This window comes from Castor canadensis, chromosome 1 (assembly GCF_047511655.1).
Source record: "Castor canadensis chromosome 1, mCasCan1.hap1v2, whole genome shotgun sequence".
NCBI lineage: Eukaryota > Metazoa > Chordata > Mammalia > Rodentia > Castoridae > Castor > Castor canadensis.
The window spans coordinates 155571627-155596322 of record NC_133386.1 but is presented as its reverse complement, the minus strand read 5'-3'; the positions used below and the strand labels follow the sequence as shown (position 1 = coordinate 155596322).

General features: G+C 49.6%; 2 protein-coding genes across 3 annotated transcripts in view; one reads left to right on the top strand and one right to left on the bottom strand.

Moving 5' to 3' along the window:
- Otog (otogelin) overlaps window positions 1-6616 on the bottom strand; it is a 78086-nt gene extending 71470 nt beyond the window's left edge. Inside the window, exons 1-6 of the mRNA XM_020170158.2 lie at window positions 6469-6616; window positions 5971-6025; window positions 5747-5807; window positions 1648-1723; window positions 646-738; window positions 311-465 (exon numbers count right to left, since the gene is read on the bottom strand). Of these exons, the coding sequence (XP_020025747.2) occupies window positions 311-465; window positions 646-738; window positions 1648-1723; window positions 5747-5807; window positions 5971-6025; window positions 6469-6526 (498 nt within the window). The 5' untranslated portion in view covers window positions 6527-6616. The remainder of the gene's footprint in view (window positions 1-310; window positions 466-645; window positions 739-1647; window positions 1724-5746; window positions 5808-5970; window positions 6026-6468) is intronic.
- A 3612-nt stretch (window positions 6617-10228) lies between these two features.
- Ush1c (USH1 protein network component harmonin) overlaps window positions 10229-24696 on the top strand; it is a 45180-nt gene continuing 30712 nt past the window's right edge. For both annotated transcript variants that reach the window (XM_074042567.1, XM_074042574.1), the window contains exons 1-4: window positions 10229-10372; window positions 19572-19639; window positions 20913-21056; window positions 21207-21345. In XM_074042567.1, the coding sequence (XP_073898668.1) occupies window positions 10337-10372; window positions 19572-19639; window positions 20913-21056; window positions 21207-21345 (387 nt within the window). In that variant the 5' untranslated portion in view covers window positions 10229-10336. The remainder of the gene's footprint in view (window positions 10373-19571; window positions 19640-20912; window positions 21057-21206; window positions 21346-24696) is intronic.

The following is a 24696-nucleotide window of genomic DNA, read 5'->3' as shown; positions in this document are numbered from 1 at the left end:
CATGATGAGCTCTGCCTTCTCCATTAACCACATCTGTGTTGTTGTCCTCAGGGCCTCTCACTACCAGACCTTGTGCCCAGAAAAGAGTACTGAATGCATTTAAACACCTGACATACACATGATTAAATGAATGAATGGTTGGGACAACCAGGAAAAATGGGTGATCAAGAACTGTGGAGCCTTCAAGGAGGTGCTGGAGGAGTATTGGATCAGGAAAGTGGTAACCTCCCTAGGACAAACAGAGCCCAGGCCGGCCCAGCCTCCAAGACCTACTGGAGCCTTTGTGGATACCAGAACAAGGAGGCCTCACCTGGATGGAGAAGCTCTGCCCCTCAGGTTCATGGTGCCCCACCAGTGTGTAGCTGCCCTTCCCAGACAGGTAGTAGTAGAGGCCATCGAACGTCTCCACATGGTGCTGCCCCCATGCCCGGCAGATGTTGTCCCTCTCAGGACCAGCATTGTACACTGAAGCAGGAGAAAGAGAGCTCTATCTGCACAGTGGTGGTGATGACCAGGCTAGAGTCCCATGGGTTCCAGCTCTGGCAAGAACACCCTCATTCCCCAGGCCCAGCACGCCAGGCCTCAGGCCCATAGCTTTCCCTGCACCAATGCTCCTCTAGGGGGTGGAATGGAGTCCAGATTCACCCATTTGGCAGCGTGGTCCAGTGGCATTGAAGCGTCTGCAGTCACAGAAGGCCTGGTGCACACACTCACCCCCATTGAAGCAGGAGAACAAGTCTGCAAAAGAGACACAGAATCATTTCCCCAGGGAGCTGAGACCAGCAGAACCTAGATGCACACCTCCTCACAACAGGTACAGAGCCCAGCCCTCCCAGGCAGCCCCGGAGTTCCTTAGCGCCCTGAATGGGGCCATGGAGGAGGCTCAGATCACAACACTGCTTCCTCCCTGACAGGTAGGCATGGTGGGGTCTCTGAGTCTCTGCATTCAGTAGGCATCAAGTGGCCCCCCAGGTCACCCTGCCTGGGCCTTCAGTTCCCTAAGCTAAATTCCTGGCTAGCAAGCAACACAGTGAAACAGAGAACTTGGAGCGGGTGGAGTGAGTAGGGAGACTGCCTCAAAATCCTCATGTACCTACTGTTCCATAAGGTCAGGGAAAAGGCCAAAGCATGAATTGGGGCAGACAAGACTGAGGCTTCTTGTGGAGCACAGTAGTGAGAACAGCCACAGAGAAGAGGAGATAAAGCAGAGCAGAGCGTGGTGAGGGAAGGAGTCAAACACAGGACAGACGAGGGAGGAAGTCACACACACAGGATGTGCGAGTGCAAGGGGAGGCACAAACACAGGACAGGTGAAGGGAGGAAGCATAAGAAACAGGCCAGAAGGAAGGGCAATGCCATAGAAAGTAAGAAGAGATCACAGAAACAGGGTCAGGTAGGTGGGGGGAACAGCCACTAAACAACCAGGGCCACAGTCCCATGTACAAGATCAGAGAGGAAGGTCTCCTTGGGCAGGAAGGAGAAAGCAGAGTGGCACTAGAGGCCAGGCTAGGGAAGGTGGAAAGAGATCCCAAATAGGGAAGAGGTCATAGGAGGCCTGAGAAAAGCCCCTGACTGTCCTCAGAGGACTGTCTATAGGCCAGGCCATTCCATTGACAGCCTGCTGGTAACAGGAAAGGTGCGACTTACAAGATGGTGCACACTTGGCCCGATGGAGCCGTCTTTCCCAGGAAGACATGGCCATGGAATCCAAAGCTTTGGCCTCCTTTTAGAGACAGAAGGGGGAGGAGAACAATCAAGGTTGACATCAGGACCCTGGATGGCTTTCTCAGAGATCACAGTTCTTATCTGCATCACTGGCAGGGACAGTTTTCCCGTCCCCTTCTCCACCTCTTTGTCAACACCTGAGAGGTACAGATTTTCAGACCTGCCCTAGGCCCAGAGGAGTGAAGTTCTGGCTTTTTCCTCCACAGAGGCATCTGCAGCAAGCTTTTGAAGTCTGCAGACTGAACACACCCCTCCCCTCTGTGCCTCAGACCCCACCCTCCCTCCCCAGGAAACTTCCACAGTCCCCCACAACCACTTATCTGGAGAAGAAACCTGAGGCAGAGCTAAGGAACAAAGCAGCTCCTCACCATACCCACCTCACTTGCCCCTGGGGATCTTCCAACAAGGCAAAAATAGTGTCTCACAGATCACCACCCATTGTGCTTGGAACTGGGCTCTTTCTGAGACCACTCAGGGAGGAGTCAGGCAAGGGGAGCAAAGAAACCCTAGTTTCCTGACAAAACTCCCAGCACACAGTCTCTCCAGACACATAACATCTGGAAGGACTGTGATCAGCCACCATACCCTAGATAATATGGACACTTGACTTCTTGGGACTCCAGTCCAAAGGGTTTAATGTCACCTGGAAGTGGGACCCTGACATAGTGGACTCCTCCTCTCAAAGGCTCAACCTCCTCATTAGGTATGGTAAGGACAGAATCCCTGCCCTTGTGGAGACTATATTTTTGTTCACAGGACCAACAAGACATAAGCCACACGGTGATATCTGTCTTCATGTCTTCCTTCCTCATCTGTATCTCCGAGAGCATGGGCCAAACTCCCAGCAAAGGATTTCAAACATAGGGAGCATTCAGAAACTTTTGTCTCTGGAGCCCAGCCTCAGCTCTCTGCCCCTCCTTGGCAGGAAAAGTCTCTCTCCCTCAACCTCTGACACTCATACCCCCTCTCTCTGTCCTTCTGACCCCCTGGGAGGTCGCTATCTTTTGCCACGGTTTTCTGTGTTATCAACCTACTTTGGGCTCTGGTTCCTGGGCTCTTCCAGCAATTCTTAACTAGCCTGAGGCCCAACCCCAGGAGTCAGCTCCCCACCCTGGTAACAATCTATCCTAAGGGCCTTCAGAGACCACAGAAGTAACTGCCACCATCCTTCCACGGCCCCTGGAGAACTCCTAATTAAATTTAGCCTTTGTGTGTCCATACTTCTCCCCCACCTCAGATGTGGCCTCTGAAATTCATGCTGTTATGAGAATAAGACAGCCCCTGCTGCAAAGAGTCCAAGCCATTTTCTGGAGAATTCTTTAAATCCAGTGTGAATGATTAGTCTTCGGGACCAATTGGGGTCCTTTGTTGGGAACCAAAAGCCACAGTCTGACAAGGTCACTGTGGCTGAGCAGCATTCCGACAAGGTCGGAATCTGCAGGTGCACCATGTCTCTATCACGGTGGGAAGGAACGCTAAGTGGTTTCCCTTGACTGAAAAGAAGTTTATACTTAGTCAAGGACATTGGCAGTAAGAATGCAGGGTGGCAAAACAGAAAGATTGTAACTAGGTCAGAGTGTTTTGATGTTTAAGTCTCTTTTGTATAAAGCTTGATGAGAAAAATAAAATTTTGCCAGTTGGTCGTCAGCCTGCTGGCCCTCTTGATATGTGTCTTGCCTGTTCATTCCTTCCCTGAGCCCTTTCGGGTCAAGGACCTCTGCGATCCCAGCAGTCCTTAGTCATGAACCCCTTTGATAATCTAGTGAAATCTACGTGGACACCTTTTCAGAATAGTGTTTTTCAATAATAAAGTAAAGCATAAAATTACAAAGGAAATTATATATATTACAATATAATTATAAAAATACTTTATTGAAAGATGTGCTTTAATATTTATGTTTCTTTATTAACAAATGAAATAAGATCTGGCAGCAGGTCTTGCACAGTTAAAATTTTGAAACAGTAGGAACATAAATGATATCTTGAATATCAACAATAACTGTAAGGTGATAGGAAACTGTGATTTCTGAGGTGACGGTCACAGACACTGCTAATACTCTCATGGACTGTAGCCTACAGTAATCATAATTGACAGGCATACTAAATTTAGTTGGACTGAGGTTCCTGAAAATAACAATGGGCGGGGCATAGTGCCTGTAATCCTAACTACTCAAGAGCCTGAGATTAAGAGGATCCAGGTTCGAGGCCAGTCTGTGCAAAATGTTCACAAGATACCTCTCAACCAATAAAAGCTGGGCATGGTAAGTGTGATCTGTCCTCCTAGCTACCTGGGAAATAGGTCCAAGCTGGCCTGAGCATAAATGCAAGAGCCTACTCAAGGTTTGGAGGTGTGGTCTGCCTCACAACTGTGAATCCCTGAGTTTAAACTCCAGCACCACCGATAAACAAACAAACAAAAAAGGCTGGAGGTGTGGTTCAAGTGGTAGAGCATCTGCCTAGCAAGCATGAGGCTGAGTTTAAATCCCAGTGCTTCCAAAAAAAGAAAAAAGAAAGAAAGAAAAATAATAACTTTTTTTCCCTCATAGACCAGAGAATGGAGAGTGGCTAGACTCTGCAGAGGCAGGCAGCCTTGAAATGAATATTGGTTGGTTATTGGCCTGGGACTCACACCCACTGTCTTACCGATGAGGGCTTTCCAGATAGGAGTCCTTGAAGGGTCCCTGGTACATGGGCCTTAGTCTCCCCTCCAAACACCCCAGAGGAGTGGAACCATTTTGCTCCACAGAGCAATATGAGAAATCTGCCAGTGTTGCCTGGTCCAGATGCTTGGGACCCTTTCCTAAGGAAAAGGCAGAGGGGCTTGCCTATCCAGGATGACAGTGAGGAGGAAGCCTATTTGGGAATGAGATGTTTGGGTGAAGATTGTTTCCCTCATGAAAATGCATGGATTCCTAAAGTCCCATGGGCACTCATGTTACAGAGAGACAGGCCTGGTTCCATCAGGAGACTTCAGTCCACCTGCTCATTGTGGGTCCCAACAAGTCACCCACTTACCTTAGTTTCCTTATCTATAAAAAGAATAACTACATTACCTTTCAACTCAAACTGTGTCTGACTATGATTCTAGAACTTGGAGTCTGGAAAAGTAGGCAAATGAGAAGCAAAATGCCCAATATATTCTCCTTAGTGAAGGAGCATGCTCACCCCACCCCACATCAGCCCACCTTGGGCTTTTGGATCTATTTTTAAAGGGCAAATAGTGGGCACTTATCATTTTCCAATATAAATGATGCTCCCCAATCCACTGACCCCATAGCTTCTCAGAAATTATCCTTGGAGCTGGGGCACATGAGCTGAGCTGGGGAACCTCATCACAAGTAGGCTGAATGTGTAACATACCTATAGTTGTATAAAAAAAAAAAGAGAGAAATGCTGGCCAGGATTAGAAAGCGAATCAAGTCACCTGATTCAGAGACCAAAAGTTGGGCAAAAGGAGAAAACAAATCTGCCACTTCTTCCACTAGTGTGGAGGATCCCAGGAAGGTGGATTTCAGGGAGTGGTCACAACTCAAAGAGTAATAGCTCAGAGCTGTGCTCCTCAGCCAATCCTTCCTCACAACTCCCACCTGGTGGCCCAGTTTTTGTCTCTTCTCTTAGTGCAGCATTCCTGGGGTACTGCACAGGGTACTGAGAGGGGTCTGGGACAGGGTGGAGAGTCTTCATAGGCCAGGCAGGAAAAGAGAACTCCATTCTCCTAAACTCTCACCTGCCTGTTTTCACCTGGGGGAGAGGACAGCTTAACTGTCTCCTGAAAGGTCCTATGCTCATCTCCCCTAAAAAGATAACGAGCTGGTTATAGAGTCCCAAGAAACTTGAAAAGTGGGAATAGAAGTGTTCCACAAATTTGCACACTATGGACCACACCAGGTATCTGTTTGCTCCCTTCTGAATAACTCCAAAGACAGCCCTTCTGTAACCTACAGAGCTTCCTGGCAGCCTCAAACACAGACAGAAATAAGTCCCCTGCCCAAGGAAGTCCCCTTCCCCAGGCCTTTCTTACCTGGCCTCTCATAACTGTTGTGGTATCCCCCACATCAAGGGTCATCTCTTGGTAGCTGTGGCTAGATGAAAAACAAGCTTGGCATGGGTGGCTGGCTAGGAATGGCCATGCCTCCCCCCACCCCAGGCCCAATGCTCCCTACCTGCTAAGCCCCTGGGGTCATCTGTGCCAGGAATAAAGATGGGAGCAGTGGGTGGGGTTGCGGCAGCAATGTACCTACTCACCTAGGTTCTGGGGCTGGCTCAGGCTGCAGCTCTGCACTGGGCGTGGGCACTGTGGCTGGAGAGGGGGATTATTTGCCACTCCAGCTACTCAGCTTTGCTGAAGCCTCCTACCTCCACCTCCCACCTGCTAGGAAGCCTCTCTCACGCCACCATTTCCCAATTCTCTCTCTCCCTGCAGCCTTCTCAGGCTCGTTCTCCAACTCTTTGGTGACCCTTCTGAGACAAGAGTCTCTTTCTTCCCACTCTTTGGGCCCCAGTTTTTCCCGGTTCTCTTCCATATATCCCTTCTACCTGCCCAGTTTAGGACCCTTTTCCCCTCTAGGTGCCAGGCCCACCTCGGTTCTCTTTTGTCTCCCTTCTCCCAGGAAGCTCTCCCTCAGACCTTCTCTCTTTCTTCCCTCCCACACCCCCCTCACTGTTCCCCTACTTGTCCCCTCAGCCCCTGGCCTTCCCAGTCCCTGACGTTGGACCCCCCCAGGGTCGCAGCCTCTGACTCACCCCAGGACAGCCAGACGCAAGCAAGTAGCAAGCAGAGTGCAGGCTCCAACATTCCCATAGGGGAGTGGGAGGGGGGACTGGGATCCCGAGCGCAGGGTCCTGCTCCAAGTGCCTCTCTCCAAAGCCGGATCACACCTCCACTCCACAGTCGCTGTGGCTCTGGCTCTCATGCCCAGTGGCTCCCTTGGGCCCTCCTTTCAGGCGCTTGGCTCCTCCCCAAACGAGAGTGACAGGACAGCTCAGCTCATTACCATAAGTCAGGTGCCTGGCAATGGCCCAGCCTGTGTCTACCCCTCCCAGGGGACCCAGAGTTCAGATCACTCAGTTTTCACCTCCCCTGGCCACCGCCCAGCCTCCAGCTCCTGATCTGGGTCCTGGAAGCCCCACCAAGGACTAGAGACACTGGTAGGAGTCTAGTCAGTCATAGCCTCTCCTTTTTTTTTTAATTTTTATTTTATTCATATGTGCATACAATGTTTGGGTCATTTCTCCCCCCTTCCCCTCCCCCCACCCCGCTTACCCCCCCTTATCCCTGGCTACCAGGCAGGAGCTATTCTGCCCTTATCTCTAATTTTGTTGAAGAGAGAGTATAAGCAATAATAGGAAGGACCAAGGGTTTTTGCTAGTTGAGATAAGACTAGCTATACAGGGAGTTATACTAGCTATGCACTGATTTCCTGTACATGTGTGTTACCTTCTAAGTTAATTCTTCTTGAACTAACCTTTTCTCTAGTTCCTGGTCCCCTTCTCCTATTGACCTCAGTTGCTTTAAAGTATCTGCTTTAGTTTCTCTGCATTGAGGGCAACAAATGCTATCTAGTTTTTTGAGTGTCTTACCTATCCTCATACCTTCCTTGTGTGTTCTTGCTTTATCACGTGATCCAAGTCCAATTCCCTTTGTGTTTGCCCTTGATCTAATGTCCACATATGAGGGAGAACATACGATTTTTGGTCTTTTGGGCCAGGCTAACCTCACTCAGAATGATGTTCTCCAATTCCATCCATTTACCTGTGAATGATAACATTTCGTTCTTCTTCATGGCTGCATAAAATTCCATTGTGTATAGATACCACATTTTCTTAATCCATTTGTCAGTAGTGGGGCATCTTGGCTGTTTCCATAACTTGGCTATTGTGAATACTGCTGCAATAAACATGGGTGTGCAGGTGCCTCTGGAGTAACCTGTGTCACAGTCTTTTGGGTATATCCCCAAGAGTGGTATTGCTGGATCAAATGGTAGATCAATGTTTAGATTTTTAAGTAGCCTCCAAATTTTTTTCCAGAGTGTTTGTACTAGTCTACATCCCCACCAACAGTGTGAGAGGGTTACTTTTTCCCCCGCATCCTCACCAACACCTGTTGTTGGTGGTGTTGCTAATGATGGCTCTTCTAAGAGGGGTGAGGTGGAATCTTAGTGCGGTTTTAATTTGCATTTCCTTTATTGCTAGGGATGGTGAACATTTTTTCATGTGTTTTTTTGGCCATTTGAATTTCTTCTTTTGAGAAAGTTCTGTTTAGTTCACTTGCCCATTTCTTTATTGGTTCATTAATTTTGGGAGAATTTAGTTTTTTGAGTTCCCTATATATTCTGATTATCAGTCCTTTGTCTGATGTGTAGCTGGCAAATATTTTCTCCCACTCTGTGGGTGTTCTCTTCAGTTTAGAGGCCATTTCTTTTGTTGAGCAGAAGCTTTTTGGTTTTATGAAGTCCCATTTATCTATGCTATCTCTTAGTTGCTGTGCTGCTGGGGTTTCATTGAGAAAGTTCTTACCTATACCTACTAACTCCAGATTATTTCCTACTCTTTCCTGTATCAACTTTAGAGTTTGTGGTCTGATATTAAGATCCTTGATCCATTTTGAGTTAATCTTGGTATAGGGTGATATACATGGATCTAGTTTCAGTTTTTTGCAGACTGCTAACCAGTTTTCCCAGCAGTTTTTGTTGAAGATAGCCTCTCCTTTTATAGAGAGCCACACTGAAACCTGGGACACACCACCCATTGCTCAGTGGTCAGTAACAGAGCCAGGGCTCAGGTCTGCAAACCTAGTGGGTGCTCAGGCCTTAGTCCTCTAAATGCCAGCACTGGCTCAGGAAATGTTGACTGAATGACAGAGGTGCCTTAGACTCACATATCATTGCCCTTATCAAGGCTAGACTTGGCTAAAAACTTTTTTTTTGGGGGGTGGGTGTTTTTGAACAAATTGTACTCTGCCCAAAAGGAATTTTTAAATGGTGAAAGGTGGGCCTGGGAGTCTTGGGAACTTGTGCCAGCATTTAAGGAACACCAACTGAATGCAAGGCCTTGCAGATAATTATGATGAGGGAGAGAAAGAGGAGGAGGAGGAGGAGAAGATTGGACCCATCACACCCCTGGGTGGTTTGGGATGTTTTCATTCACTTAACAAATTGACTGAGCATCTGTTTTGTGCCATGCACTGATATAGTCATATGATGGACCTCACAGCAGGAATCCGAAGCTACAGACAAAAGGGAGGGTCAAGGATGGGGTTTTACCGAACATTAGTTAAGGAATGGGCAGGGTGGTCTCAGAGGAAACTTGAGAAGAGACATTCACAGAGAGTAGAATAAGGACTTTGCTGTCCTCAAAACTAAGCTGGGAGCATGTTAAAAGGAGGAGTTTTTGAGCTGTGGCCTGGGTGGTCATGGACTGCATTCTTTTGAGTTAGGGCATTCCCTGCTCTCCCTGGACTCTATAAAATATTCTACATGAAATAAACAGCCATGTGATACACTTAGGAAATGTGGAGAATCAAGGATGTAAGTTGGAGGGGAAATACATCATGTGTAGTCTTCTCTGGACTATTGAAAATCTCAGAAATCTTTCTCTTAATCTCCAAATTAACTTGTTAATACAAAAGTGAGGACATGGAAAACATTTTAAGGTTCTTCCTCAGGAGGGATTTACATCTTAAACTAGGTAATAATTTAGCCCACAGAAAATAGCCTGCTGGCAAAACTTTATGTACTGGGAGAGGGGTCCTCGATATGTCAATAAAATTGCATCTGTAAGCGGATGGATACCTGATTTGAGCCACTTCCATTTCCTTGCCTCTGTCCCGACACAATTCGAAAAGGTCAGGAGCCTACTTAGGGTTAAGTTCAAGCATAAATTAACAAGCCCCTACCCACACTTGTTTATCACCCCTCCCCTGGCTTCCTCTTTCCTCTCAGTCTGAACAGGAAGGTCTGGGTAAAGGTCAACCATAAATCAGGGTGTCACTGCCAGGCCCTTCCAAGCTTCAGTGAAGCTTGTGTGTGTGTGTGTGTGTGTGTGTGTGTGTGTTGCTTTGGTTCAGACCCCTGTGGTCCACTACAAGGCCCCGCCACCCAGGAGTTCACAGATCAAGGACTGATTTCTTCCTAGTGGAAAAAATGTTTGCAAAAAGTCACTGTGGAATGTACCTCAGTGTGAGATATGCGGCCAGGGTCCAGCTCAGGATGGCAGATGAGCCTCTATTGGTGTGTCCAGAGAAAACTGACTAGATTACTCCGCCTTTTACCCACCTAGGTGAAGAGTCACCGAAACTTTATATTCGCAACCCACAATAAAGTCCCAAACATCCTCCCCCACATCTCAACTGTCCTCTTCTTCAACCATGCCCAACTACTGCCATCACCCTTTTGCTCCCGGAGCTTCAATGGGAGGCGACGCCTTAGGGCAGATGTCTCTTACCTCCCAGTGACTCCGCCCCGCCTCCTCCCAGGCCCCGCCCCACCGCCCCTGGCCCCGCCCCTAGTCCCTGACCGGTCTGGCAGGTCACGGTCGCCGCTCTGGCCAGCTCCCAGCAGCCGGCCACCAAAGGAGCGGGTCGTGCAGCGACGCGGCTCGATCAGGCTCAGCCATGGACCGGAAAGTGGCCCGAGAATTCCGGCACAAGGTCAGAGCTGCGAGGGGCGCCCCAAAGAACCGGGACTGTAGAGTTCCTGGCAGGGTGGGAGGGGGATGGACAACCTCGGCGCTACCTTCTCTTTTCCAACCAGGGCTAAGGGCTTCTGGGTGAGCTGGGACCCCGGAGGGTGGAGCGTCGTTTGGCTGCCAGCCCTGAGGGCGGGGGCACTGGGAGTCCAGGTGTAGGAGCTGCTAAACTGATCCATCTCCAGGAAATGTCCTTTCTCCCTCTGCCCTGCAGGGCCTGGTAACTCTTTGGGGCTGAGATTCCTTCCAGCCCTAGTCAGAGACCAGACACTTTCTCTGAGGTGCCCCGCAATGGGCAAACCCCTCCCTCCTAGTTTCCCCAGCCCAGAACTGCTGGAACCTGTGGGCGCAAAGAGCCTGGAATGGTGCCTAAGAGGCAAGGGTTGGGGAAGGGAAATTGACCCTCTCCCTGCCCTTTGACCTGGAAAGATGAGACACTAGCATCTCAGGGAGACCCCTACGTGCCCAAGAGCATTTCTTGGGGCCTGAGGGGCAACCTCAAAACTGATACAGCCAGGCAGCCTCATCTCCTCAGGTGTGTCCCCATGAGCGGCCTCACCGAGGGCCTCCAAGACTTTCACTGGAAGCTGTGGACTCACCCAGGATGTTTCCAGAACTGCTCTCAAAGCTGCACAGGATCTGATGAGATCCTGAGGCCAGAGAAAGCCATTGAGGGGACCCAGGGAGTGGACCTCCCCACCAGGCTTTTGGACCAGGGTAAAGCCAGGAGTGTTGGGAGCTACCCACAGGCCCTGCCCAAAGGGTGATCAACTGTGTGCCCTGGGGCCATCCCAGAGCCCCAGGTGAGCAGTGTCTTTAGGCCAAGCCAAACCCCTTCCCAGTCTGAGGGGCAGAGTTCATGAGGCAAGGTCAATGTGATTCTCCCCTCCCTCCCACAGAGAAGCCAAGAGGAACCCAGGAGACCACAGGGGCACTGGCCAGGTGCATGGGCACAGTGGTTGGGGGGTCAACCGCTCATTTAATACATGTTTTGATCTGTGCCAGATCCAATCTGTGCCCTCAAATCACTAGTCGTGTGGGTAGGAGGCAAACCCTATACTAGTAGTTCCCATGGCTGGGCATAGAGTGTTGGGGCCAAGGTTGTGCCCCTGTCTGGCACAATGGGACAGTTCACACTGGCAGGAGTTTCCTAAAAACAAGGCCTCAGGCATCCCTGATCCTGCTCCCAGGGATAAGAGACAGCTGGAAGTTCAGCAGGAGTTGGGGGTGGGGGTGGGGCTGTTGAATATCAAAGAAAGCATTTAGCAGGGTTCACCAGTACAGCAGAGGGATGGGTAGGGAGAAATTTAAGCTCCTGAGGACATTTGGTGAGTGTAGATTTCAAGCAACACACTTTGAAGGAACTCAATCTCCCCTCCCCTCCACCAGCTTGAATTTCACTTTCCTGCCCTTGGGCTAGGGCAATGTCAGGGTTTCTTTTGTGTTCCTCCTCTTGGGGTACCTACTCTTTAACTCTTGAGAGAATCATCTACAGACATCCCTGATGTCTAACTTAACTCCAGATTCACCCTGTTCCTCCTCCCCAGGCCCCAGCAAGCTCCAAAGGGCCTCTGTGTTTCCACTGCCCTGCTCATCCTCATCCCAAGAGTCATTACCTATTAATGCCTCTGTGTGTGTAGGCAGAGCAGGTGCTGTGCAAGGCAAGGCCCAGGGCTGGACTTTGTGACCTGCTGCCTTGGAGACAGCAACAGCCTTCCCCTCCCAGGCTGGGGAGGAGAGAGGGTGAAGCAGCAGAGGATAGAGATGGGGTGTATTAGCCATGCTGCATGGAATTTACACCTTGTCATTGATTGCTTTCTAGAAGTCTCTTTCTCTGCATTTTTTGGAGCAAATTTACCACATGGGCAATGGTTTGTAATCTTAGTTCCTGGAGGTAGTATTCAAAATAATGTGCTGTTAGTGGATAGTGCTGGGTGGCCTTGGGCAATTTACTTACCCTCTGTGGCTTGGATGACCTAACAAGGTTATTATGAACGCTGAGTGAGATCTGTGCATGTGTAGGGGGCTTAAATAGACTCTGACACTCAGGGAGTCCTCAGCAAATGTGCATGGAGGTTTATTATCTGGAATTAGACAGAACTAGGGTCAAATATCAACCCTGTCATTCACTGTCAGTGAGACCTTCAGCAAGCCATTTAATCTGTCTGAACTTTAGTTTCCCCAGCCATGAGACAGAGTTTGTGGTGTTTTGAGCCGGTCAGAATTAAATAGGAATTCAAGCATTGGCGGCTCTGGGCCCCTAGTGACCCTGCCAGTCCCTGCCAGTGCCTGCAATGTCCTGTTGGATGAGCAAAGGGCTCTGGGCATCGCTCCTGGGGGCTTCTGTGTTTCCCTAAGGCCACCAGCAGCACTTGCTCTTCCCAGTGATGGGGAACAGTGTTGGGCCAGATGGACTGCAGGCACATGATGGAAGACTGAGTTCTCTCCCCCAGAGAACCAGCTTTTCAGAATGGCGTCCCCTCTCACAGCACCCACATGTCACAGGAACTTGGTTACTCATTTGCTCAGAAAGTGTTTATTGCCTCTTCAGCAATCATGTGAATTGTGGCCCTGGTGCACCCTGCCCAACACCAGGCAACTGAGGGTGCGGTAGGATGAATAAGATCAGAAAGAGACCCCACCTCCCAGGGATTTGCTAATCACTCACTCATTCATTCATGCATGAGTCCAACCAATGTGGACTGAGCTCCAGGCAGTATTCTAAGCACTGATGAGCAAGGCAAAGCTCTGCCCTCTTAGAGAGCACATCCCAGTGTGGAAAACAGACAGTTAACAAGGAAACCACTAAAGTATCACATGATACTAAGTAGTGATAAAAGCTATGGGAAAAATAAGCTGGACTGAGGGATAAACTAACAGGTGGCACTTTATATAGGGTCATCAGGAAGGCCTCTCTTAAAAAGGTGTCATTTGAGCAGACACCTGGAAGAAGAAAGGAGGAGCCATGGGGTATATGTGGAAGAGCATTCTAGGAAGAAGGAACAGAAAGTGCAAAGGCCCTGAGGCAAACATATGTTTGCTGCGTTTACGAATAGCATATAGGACAATGTGTCTGAAAGGAATTGTGGAGTGGAGAATAAAAGGGGAATAGGAGGTGAGGGGCCTGTAGAAGGTCAAGATTTTGAGTTTTGTTCTAAGGGTAATGAGAAGCCAGCAGCAGGGTGATTTTAAAGGGCTCTGCTGGCTGCTCTGTAGAGATGGAAAGACCAGATAGGAGTGGAAGGAGAACTCCAGTCAGGAGTCTCGCATACTAGCCTGGGCTAAAGAGCAGAGCTTGGACTAAGGGGACAGGGAGTCAGACTTGGGACCGAGCTTTGCTGGAGGTTGGCTGTGGTATGGAGAGAGGCAGCAGATGAGTCCATGTGCTGGGAGAAGCAGGTTGGTGGGGACACAGCAGGAAGTGATGGAGTGCAGAGGCCATTTGGGGTGTTTGAGGTTTGAGATGCCCTGGTGGAAAGGTGACTAAGAGGCTGGTGGCTGTAGGAGACTGGAGATGAGCACTGAGTAGTCACAGGGGCATTTAAAGCCCTGGGACTGATGAGGTCACTTTGAGAGAGAGTGAATGTGGGGAGAAGGCCCAGGACAGAGCCTGGCCCTAGCTTTGGGAGGAGGGAAGGGAGAAGGAAACCCAGAAGGAGAAGCTGGTGGCTGGGCCAAGCCTGGGGTCAAATGCTACAAACCAGCTGGCAAGACACGACTTCTTGAGGAGATGAAGGATGTGACCTTGATGGTGGTGACGATTTCACAGGTGTGTTTATCCCCAGACTCCCCAAGTCCTACACATTAAGTGTGTACAGCTTTTTACATGTCAATCATGCAGCAAGAAAGTGGCTTTTTAAAAAAGAAAGAAAAGATGAAGGATAATAAAGCACGAGTGAAATAAACCCAGTACAGACTGGAATGCACAATGAGGAAGTGTGGCTGGATCTGTCCGTCCCACCCACTCACTGCCTGTGCCAACGATATGGAATGCATTTACTCCTACCTAGTTTGATTAACAACACATAGGCACTGTTCTAAACTCTTCTTAATTGTTAACTCATTGAATTAATAATGAAAACAATTATTCATCTCTCATAAAAGGATTAAATCCTATATTTTAAAAAGGAGACAGGCCAGGGAGAATGGCTTGTGCCTGTAATCCTAGCTATTCAGGAAGCATAGGTAGGAGGATCATGGTCTCAGGCCAGCCTGGACAAAATAATGAGATACTATCTGAAAAATAACCTAAAGGAAAAAGGCAGGAGGTGCGGCTCAAGTGGTAGGGAGCCTGCCTAGCAAGCACAAGGCCCTGAGTTCAAACACCAGTACTGCTCCCTGCAAAGGAGACTTGTATGCCCATTGTACAGATGAGAAAACTGAAGCACAGAGAGGAACCAATCCAATGAGGAGCTTGTTGGTCCTGCCTCCCACTCCCAGGCCTGTGTCTGGGCCTCACATGGGTTTGGGCGAGGCTGCCGGGTAAAGAGAGAAAATCCAGCACAACTTAGGCGGAGACAAAGCCCTGTGTGTGTATAGAGAATGATAGGACAGAAGCCTGAGGAAAGTGTGGTCCAAGAAGAGGTGACACTTGGGGTGAATTTTAAGGGTGGAGGGAGAGTGCATAGAGAGGAGGAAATGAATGCTGTGGGTACCACAACTGCTTGAGGCTGACACATACTAGCCAGGGTCACAGCAGGAAGCAGAAGGCTCATCCAAAGAGGACAGCAAAGGGAGCCTTACGAAGGGCGGTAGGAGAGGGCAGGGACATAAGCACAGACAAGGCTTGGTGATGCACTTGGAACCAGTAGCAGGGAGTGCCTGCAGAAGGAGGGCCACCAGCACAGGGGAGAGCCAAGGGTATGGGGTCCCCTCAGGTAGAGGAACCTGCCTAAGGTGGCCCTGCAGGAGGTTAAGCCTCAGTTTTTTCTCCTCCCGTGCTCTCCACTGGCTGATGCAGAAGGCATGGGACCCTGGCAAAGCCCCCACCCCAGGACAAAGGGCCAGAGGAGGCTGGGGGTGTGAAAGGAAAAAACACAACACACATTTTGGAGCCTGTGCCAAGTGCTTTCCATACATCACCCATTTAAACTCTACTACAACCCAAGGAGGGCGCACCGAGTGGAACAATATGCACTATTTCATTTGTTCTCGCTCTCTTTCTCTCTTTGGCTAGGTGTGCGTATAAAGTCAGATGTTGTGTGGTTCCTCTGGGCAGCTGTCCTGAATGGCCAACCCCGTGGGGGTTACCAGGAGATGGGGCTTGAAAGGTGCCAAGGTCAAACCTGGATTTTGCCCCCGATGTCCCAAGCAAAGGGCCTAAACATGGTGAGGGCAGAGGTGCTCCCTCCCACCCCACACGTACCCATAACACAGGGCCAGGGAGCATCAGCCAGTGAAAACTGGTAAAGCTGGGTAGAGATGGGGGTGATGGTGTGATAGAGACCCCCAAAGGTTTCCTATGAGTTCCGTTAGTGTACCCTACATCAACAGGGAACCAAGCAAAGGAAAAGCTTTCTGAATCCAGTTGAAGAAAGAAAACTGGTGTCTTGCACACAATAGATGCTCAATAAATGTGTATTGGAAAATACATACAAAAGAGTTAAATATGGTAAGTGGATACCACGTTGTGGATTGAGAAAAAGCAGAGGTTTCAAAGCCGGCAGGCATAGGTTGGAGTCCCCGAGCCTCTACTTCCTCATCTGTATAATGGGGATAATGATAGCCACCTGAGAGCTGTTAGCAGATGAAAGGTAATACATGTGAAACTCCTCAGACATGACAGCCATCAGTATGCAGACTGTACCTTGATGAGCAAGCAGACAAGAAGAGCCACAGGAGGGAGGCAGGCAAGGCGGCTGATTCGTCACTTAGATTCACATCTAAAGAGCAGTCCACTAAACCAGATCTACTCTCCCAACCGTTCGGTGTATAGATGAGTTTTTGGATGGATGAGTTGGCCATGGACGTAGAGCAGATGCTCTAAGGGAAGCCAGGAAGTTTCCAGTGTGTCAGGGGAGGGCTTTGTCCATCTGCAGCCTCCGAGTCCTCCATGTATGGTAGGCAGGTTTGAGTGGCCTCAGTGGTGAGGGGTGATGGACATGAGGCTGGGAGCTGAACCCTGCAGCTGCCTCTCAAGGGCACTGGTAAGATGCAGTTGCCAGATGGGAACCCTGGATGTAGTGGTCAGCACTGAAGGACTGTCCACAAAGGCCAGGTGCCTGGGACCCCCCCAGAAGCATGTTCTTTTCTACAAAGACCATCTCTTATGCTTGGCCCAGGGAAGGCAGACAACCAGAATCCTAGACCCCAAATTCCCCTAGTTTTCAATCTCAGCTTTCTACCCTACTTTCTAAATACCGTCTGCTGACGTCAGTAGATGACACTTAAACCTAAGGGTACAACAGGTGTAGTTCCGAAAGGAGGGACGGAGGGAACTTCAGTCCTAAGGCCTCAGGCAAGAGGAGAAGTCTTCTCCCGTCCTCTTCCTCCAGTCACCACCCACAGCTAGAGGTTGAGTAGAAGGCCTTTGGTCAGGGTGTCCTTACTCCAACCGCGCACATGGGATTTTTATGCTCCTCGTACAGACCCAAGCGTTTGGCTTCAAAACATCCTTTAAAAGATGTTCTGCGACTGGAGGTGTGGCTCAAGAGGTAGAGTGCCTGCCTAGCAAGCAGAAGGCCCTGAGTATCACCCCACATACACAAAAAAGATGTTCTGAAGCTGAGTGTGGTGGTACACACCTGTAATTCCAGCACTTGGGAGGCTGAGGTAGGAGGATTACAAGTTCAAGGCCAGCCTGGGCTACATGGCGAGACCCTCTTTGAAAAAAAAAAAAAACACAAAGAAGATGTTCTGTTTTCTTTCTCATTATGAACCAAACCAAATGTTTTCTTTTTTTTTTTTTTTGTTCATTCATTCTTTTTCTTTTTCTGTGATGCTGGAAATGGAACCCAGACCCCCATGCATGCCAGGCACATACTTTTCCACTGAACTACATCCAGACCGCCAAAAGGTTTTCTCGACAGTGTAGAGGAGAGAACGAAGGATTAGAGATATCGCAAAAGCAAAGGGTTGGGATTTCTGGCCTGAAGGGGCCTTGGGAGTTACTTCCCTGAGAGGCCTGAGTCATGCAGGGTAGATGTGGGAAAGCACCCAGAGCTTAGGTCTAGTGTCAGACCTGGGTTCAAGTCTTACTCTGCTTATGAGCTGTGGGGCCTCTGGTGAGGCAATTCTTCTTACAAAACCATGTAAGACTATGGGCCTCATAGGCTGGTGGGATGAAAATATGGGACACTGTCCATGAAAAGCTCCTGGTGCCATAGTGAGGAGGGCCCCTGGGGACTTTGCAAAGACCCTGCTGTCCCCATTGCTCCTTCCAGTGGCACTGCATGGGCATACCAGAAGACGGGACAAATCCACTCAATACTTGGTCATCGAACACTTACTGTGTTGGGCATGAGGGATTTGGAGCAAAACAGACCTCATCTTTCCCTTCATGGGTCTTTTTCAGCAAAGAAGATAGAAAAAAAATTACAATCTTTAAGTAATGCAATGGCAGAACTGAAACATCTTTGGGAGGGTTCTGTTTAGGTAAGTAGGCAGGGAAGACCTCTCTGAAAGGATGCCGCTATTCAGGGAGGGGAGAAACAGAGGCTCAGCATACACAAAGACCCTGGGGCTAGAAAGATTCTGTGAAAGAAACTGCAAGGAGCCCCACACAGTCAGGAAAAGTGGTAGGAGAGGAGGCAGGACTTGGATTAGTCAAGATAAAGATTTGGGATTTGGCTTTGGCTGTAAGTACAACAAGAAGCTATGAAGTAAGTGACATTATCTAGCTTATCATGGTATTTCTGGCCCTGGTCCTAGGAGAGTTCAGATTTTTCTCTGCTGTGACTCCTGTATCCTGGGCAGCCCAGACCTGGCAGAGTGAGGTCCCCAGTCCTCTCTCAGATGCCAGGGCAGAGCAGGTACAGAGAGCCTAGGTTGTGGGCAGCTCTGGGAACAGCTGATGCTGTGAGTCATGGAGAGCAGCCTTCTTCCATGAGCCAGCCTGATTTCAAGGGAAAGAGGGACTGCTAGGTCAAGACTGGAAATGTGCACTCTGCTCGGGCTAGAAATCCCCAGGGCTGGGCCCCACAGGTCCTCTCCGTGTTGGAGCAGACAGACTATCCCTGGTCTTCCAGACCTGGAGCTATCCACAGGAGCCAAGGCTGCCCCAGTCTCGCTGTGAGTACCAGACAGGTGAGAGTTCAAAACTTCCACAGCAGCTTGTGGTGAAGGGCTGAGACTGGGACCATACTGTGGGCCAATAAGCTGGAGGAGGGAGCAACACAGTGATTCTTCCAGCATCCACCTTGCCCTGCTACTCAGTCTTGAGCTGAAGAGAGAGCCCATAAAGATTCTCTCTGAGATATCCCAGAGAGTAAAATTTAGGGCTCTTGCTTTAACAGCTCCCTGGGAATTGAGGTACTAATGAAACAGCTCCTGAACCTGACCTTGGAGTCCCAGCCATTGACGTCAGCAAAGTTGAAATGATGTAACCTGACCCTCCTCCTGCGGGGGGGACAGGAAGGGACCTGGGGAGGGACAAGGAGTGGCTAGGAAGCTGACTAGTAGATAGGACTTAGGACATCCTATCTTAGGCCAGGACGGACAGGGCAGAGTTCCCCTGGCATAGGAGTCATAGAATTTAGTGGTAGGCTGCTTCCGGTGGGTGGGATGTGCTATCTGAGCGAGTGGCCCAAATCCTTTCTGAAAGCATTTATTCGGCATTACAGTCACCATCAGGTAAGACAGTGGGCTTCTTTCAGACACAGGTGACAAAGCCACAGGTAAGTGACAGCAGTGATGTCACTGTCACATGAGGGTCACATGTACACATATGTGTGTACATCCCTGTGTGTGTGTGTGCAAATCTCACTCTATCTGAGGACGAGGCTCAGCCTGGCTACACTGGATGTGCAGAAGGTCTCCTGGGCCATACCAGGGTGCTCTGTACAGGTCTGATACACTTGAGAGCCTGGTCCCTGTCTTCCCACCTCTTCTTGCAACCTCAGCCTAGGAAGCTGTTGGGGAGGTTCTGCTGAGCACCTCTCTTCCCTGGGTTTGCTGTAGGCACAATAGGTCTGGAGCTGTAATTATGCACATGGGTTTTCCAGGTGGATTTTCTGATTGAAAATGACGCGGAAAAGGACTATCTCTATGATGTGCTGCGGATGTACCACCAGTAAGTGTGCTGGGCCCAGCTCTCACAGTCCATCCATAGGGATGCCTCTGTGTTCAGGGAGTCTAGGGGTGGGGTTGTTCTGAGACAGAGGAGCTCAGGGCAGCACATGCTCTGTATTCCTGGGACTCCATGGCCATGCCATTGACTTGTCACAGCTCCTGCAGCTGTTCACACAAATATTTGTGCTTGGATCTGGGCTAGTGGTCACGGATTCAGTGTGAGCAAGACAGACTGACACCCGCCTTCAGGTTGCTCACAGTCTGATGGGTGAAGGCTGTCAAGTAGCCAGATGGAGTCAGTAGAATGTGATTGTTGGGATAAAAAAGAAAGGCCAGCTGGCCCCAGCCACCACATCAGATGTCTCTGGTCACCCCTTGCTTTTTGACTCATTTGTGGTGTACAGCTCTCAGCTCTACCACTCTCGAAGCACTGAGCAGTAAGATTCACTTTCTTTCCTTGAGTAGCTTATGGCCTGGCGAAGGGAGGTGGACAGACAGTTCAAACGCCAAGAACACTCTAATGGAAAAAGGAAGGGAAAAGCAGGAATGTGTGGAAAGCTTTCACTTCTAGCTACCAGGCAGGGAAGTGCTGAGAAAGCTTGAGCTTTGAAGACAATGAAGGGTAAGGAGGATTTTGGTGGTAGGATATCAGGGAAAGGATTCCAGGATGAGCAATCAGCATCTGCAAAGAGGCCGAGGCATGGGAGTACAGGGGAACTCGAGGGAATGACAGATAACCCAGGGTAGGAGGAGAGGTAGCACTTGGGTTACACAGAGAGCATTCATAGTATCCACAAGGCTAGAAGTTGTGAGGACACAGATCATGGAGGGCCCTGAGCCCACCAAGGAGGCTGGATTGTATTCTCTGGGCAGTAGAGAGCCATAGAAGGGTTTTGAAAAGGGGAATGACTTATACTTGGAGAAGATTAGAGTGAGCAAGTCGGAAGGCAGCTGTAGATGTTGAGGGTCTGAATATGTGAAGGCATGTGTGAGACAGTGTAAGGAAGAATTTCTAGAGCTTAGCAGCAGATCAAAGTGGGAGACATCGTCAACATCTCACACAGTGCTCTGCTGTCTTGAACAATCCTGGAATTCAGAACTGTGTTTAAAATCATGGCTTGATTTCATCTGCAAAATGGGTTAACAATTCCTAACCCATGGACTGGGGTTACAGAAAATCTCTTCCATGGCATGTGGCCCTCAGTTAGGAGTGGGGACCCAACTGGGACATGGCCAGAAGGGAGGCTCCCAGCATTCCTTACCCCTACCCCCAGGACCATGGATGTGGCTGTGCTTGTGGGGGACCTGAAGCTGGTAATCAATGAACCCAGCCGCCTGCCACTGTTTGATGCCATCCGGCCCCTGATCCCGCTGAAGCACCAGGTGGAATATGACCAGCTGACCCCCCGGCGCTCCAGGTGTGGAGGAAAGGCAGGAGTGGGGCAAGGTTTGGGGTGGGTGGGAGGGGTCACCCTGGGACCAACAGAGCCCCTCACTAGCAGGTGAAGCAGCACTGGCTATCAGACCCTAGCTGAACCATCACTGACCCCCTACTTCCACCATGGCAGGAAACTGAAGGAGGTGCGTCTGGACCGACTGCACCCAGAAGGCCTTGGACTCAGCGTGCGTGGTGGCCTTGAGTTTGGCTGTGGGCTCTTCATCTCCCACCTTATCAAAGGTGGCCAGGCAGACAGTGTTGGGCTCCAGGTGAGTGAGTAGATTCCAGGGGAATGGGACCCAGGGCCTCAGACTTCCTGTCTTCCCTCATCTGCTAGACTGTGTGGCACACTGTAGTCACCCATCCTTCTGAGCCTCTAGGAGAGGAAGAGGCTGTTATACTCTGACAGGCATTCACAGGTCCACAGAATCAGGGCACAGGCAATCCTGTTTTCTTGAGTCAAGCTGGGGACCTGGCTGCTGTCTCCTCCCAGCTGCTGTTGCTGTCTTTTCCCTACCTCCCCTACTTCCTGAAGGAGGAGCATGGTCATGTTTGGACACCTGAAGCTTGGTACAGGTTATCTGCAGCAGGGAAAAAAGAAAGCCCCACACAACAAGATGCTTTAGGGCGTAGACTCTGCAGCTTTGCTGCTCCTTAAGTTGCATGAATTTTGTGAAATGACTTAGCCCTGGGCCTCAGTTTACTTTCCTCATCTGTAAAATGGGATGATGATAAAACGATCTACCTCCTCAGGTTGTAGGAGGAACAAGTGAACTAATATTAAAAAGCGCTTATTACAGTGTGTGACACGTAAGTGTTATATGCTTGGTAAGTCACCAGAGAGAGGGAAATTCACTGAATACCTACGGTGTTCAAGGTAACATGCCCACACTCGTTTCTCACTAGTCATTCCCGTCTTACAGTTAATAGAGGCTCAGAGGCCAGTAAGTGTTAGATCCAAGACTTGAACCTAGATCTCTCTGTGCCTAGCTAGGGACCTCTCTTCAGCACCTAAGGAACCTCTCCCTTGGGGTCCTTGCAGGTCTGTGTCTGTGGTTTTGTCTGTCCAGGTAAAGGAGTGTTTGTTATCATCATCCCAATCAGTGGTCAAGCTACAAGACCATGAGGAGGGGGGTGGGGACAGGAGCTGACAGACATTGCTTTGTTCCCTGTCTCACAGCTCCCAGTGGCGGCTGAAATTTCAACCCTTTCATTATTCCTTTCCTCTGCGGCACATTTTCCAGCCTAGAAACACAGGCAGAGAAGAAAACATAATGAGTTAGCTCCTTTCTTGGCGTCAGCTGGGGCCCTCTCTTTTCCTAGATCGTGTTCTCTTCCTAGGACAAGCGTTTCTCAGCTGTGCCCCATGGCTGGGGGTGGGAGGCCATTTTAATGAAACTCAGACTTTCCCCTTCCTAGCTGCTTCTTGGGCTTGTGAATCATCCATCTTTTCTTGGGCTGACAGGCTCATCTCTCCTTTGTCTCTCTGTCCCTCAGATCGTCATGTCACTGTGGTCCCCACACAAAGGCCCTTTTGCAGAGTTCCACTTGGACTAAGAGGGAGATGGAAGTTAATCCTGCAACCCGAGCAAGGGGCTGGGTGGGAATCATTCTAATGAGGTCCTGGGTGAGTTCCCTTTAGGAAAAAGACAGAGAACTCCACTCAAAGGAGCTTGGGGGAAAAATGGCTGCATTCTTTGATCTATCTGGGATTCAAGTTTCTCATGGCTTAAACACTGGGGAGAAGATTCTGGAAGGCAGGGGTGGGGCAAGTTCACACACAACTTGGCTGGATTAAAGATACTGTGCTGATTTGTCCTATGAGGCATCCTGGGCTCAGACCCTCCAATAGGACCTGGGTCCCTCTGCTCTTGTCCTCACCTGGATACTTCAGTTTTTCTTCAAGTCTATTCTGTCCTCTGCCCTGTGTAGGGCAGCCTGTACTTGCTCTATGTTCTAGGCCTAGAAAATGACCCTCTTGTGCCTTTATTGTCCCAGCTATAAAATGGACAAAGTTTTCTCTGCCTTCCTATGGTTCTTGAAGGCTCTGGCAGGTTATACGGATCCAGAGGGGGCAAGATGCAGGGAATTGCAGCCAGGCTTGGCCACATGCCCTTCTTTTTTGCTTCCAGACACCCAAGAGACAATGCTTGTTGTTGTCTGTCAGGGAGATCTGACTACAAATCCCAGCAGCCCTGTTTACTGACTGGTGTCCTCGAACAAGTCACTTCACTTCTCTCAGCCTCCGTTTCCTCATCTGATTCACAGAGGCACAAATTCCTGCCTTGTAGAGTTGTTGCTAAAAATAGGTGCAAAGAGCTAGTCCAGCTGTTTTCCTTGAATTCAGTGTTTCCAGAATCCTAGAGAGTTCTTTAGCAAGCCCCTCTCTATTGTGACTTTTTGAGCCCCTCAAAACTTTCTTCAGGACCCTGAGAAGACTGGGTGGGGTCTGCATCCTGGAGAGAGCAAGAGATGTTCTTGGCCATAGTAAGAGATGACTGTAGGAGCATTGTAGGCTAGGATTTGGTCTGGAGGACCCTTCAGAGGCTGTGTGCCCCTCTCCAGAGTCTAGCTTGTGTCCTTCGCATGTACCAGCAAGTCTCCAAGAACCAGCATATGTGGTTTGAATTAAATGCCCATCTGGCTTGCACTGGCCTCTGACTGAAGAGGGCACCTAGATCCAGTTTCTGTTTTGCAGTAACTGCCTGTGTGACCTTGGACATGACACCACCTCCCTGGCCTCCGTCTCCCCTGATACTGGAGGGTCCTTCAGCTCTGTGGTTATTCCACAATGAGCTTCAGAGCTGATCCCCAGGGCAGAAGTCCTTGGAGGAGGGAGCAGCAGTGTCCAGCAGGGGGCAGTCTCACCACAGTCTGTATCTATGGCTGGCCTTGGCACTGGGCCCCACAGGCCCTTATCTCCCAGTCAGCTGTGGCCTAAGCTCTGAGAAGAAGAATCTGAGCAGAGTACTGAGGGCTCAGGCTTAACTAATGATGACAATAGCAACCATTTATTGAGCACTAGCTGTGTGCTAGACTCTGGTCGTTCTTACCTGAACAAGTTTACTTAATTCTCACAGCAACCACATTATCCCCTGTTTAACAGATGAGGGAAAGTGAGGTTCAGAGAGTTCAAGAGATTTGCCTCAGTTATATAGCTAATAATAAAAGCAGGTATTTGAACCCAGGACACTGGAAGCAAGTGTATTGATACACCGTTCTTTGCATGCTCCTAGAATAGGAATTCAGAAGTTAGGACCACAGCAGAGTTAAAATGTTTAAGTTTCCCTCAAATGGAAAAAAAGAGATTATGTGTTTGTGTTGATGAAGTGAGCTTGGGTCATGAGTCATAGGTCCCCACCCCGTCTCAGTTACAGTGTTGGAGTAATTAACATAGACAGGGCACCTGCCACTCAGGGGTGGAGTGGGACAAAGGCCAGGCAGGGCTGTTTGGAGCTGGGTAAAGGATTTGCATGGATTCCAGAACCTGATGGTGTCCCAATAAGGTGAAAAGGGCACCCTTTTGGGTGAGGGAACAGAGTCCTAAATCCTACTCTAGTTTTGCTCCCACTGTGTACCTTACCCTCCTTCTTGGTTTCCCCATCTGTAAAATGGGATAG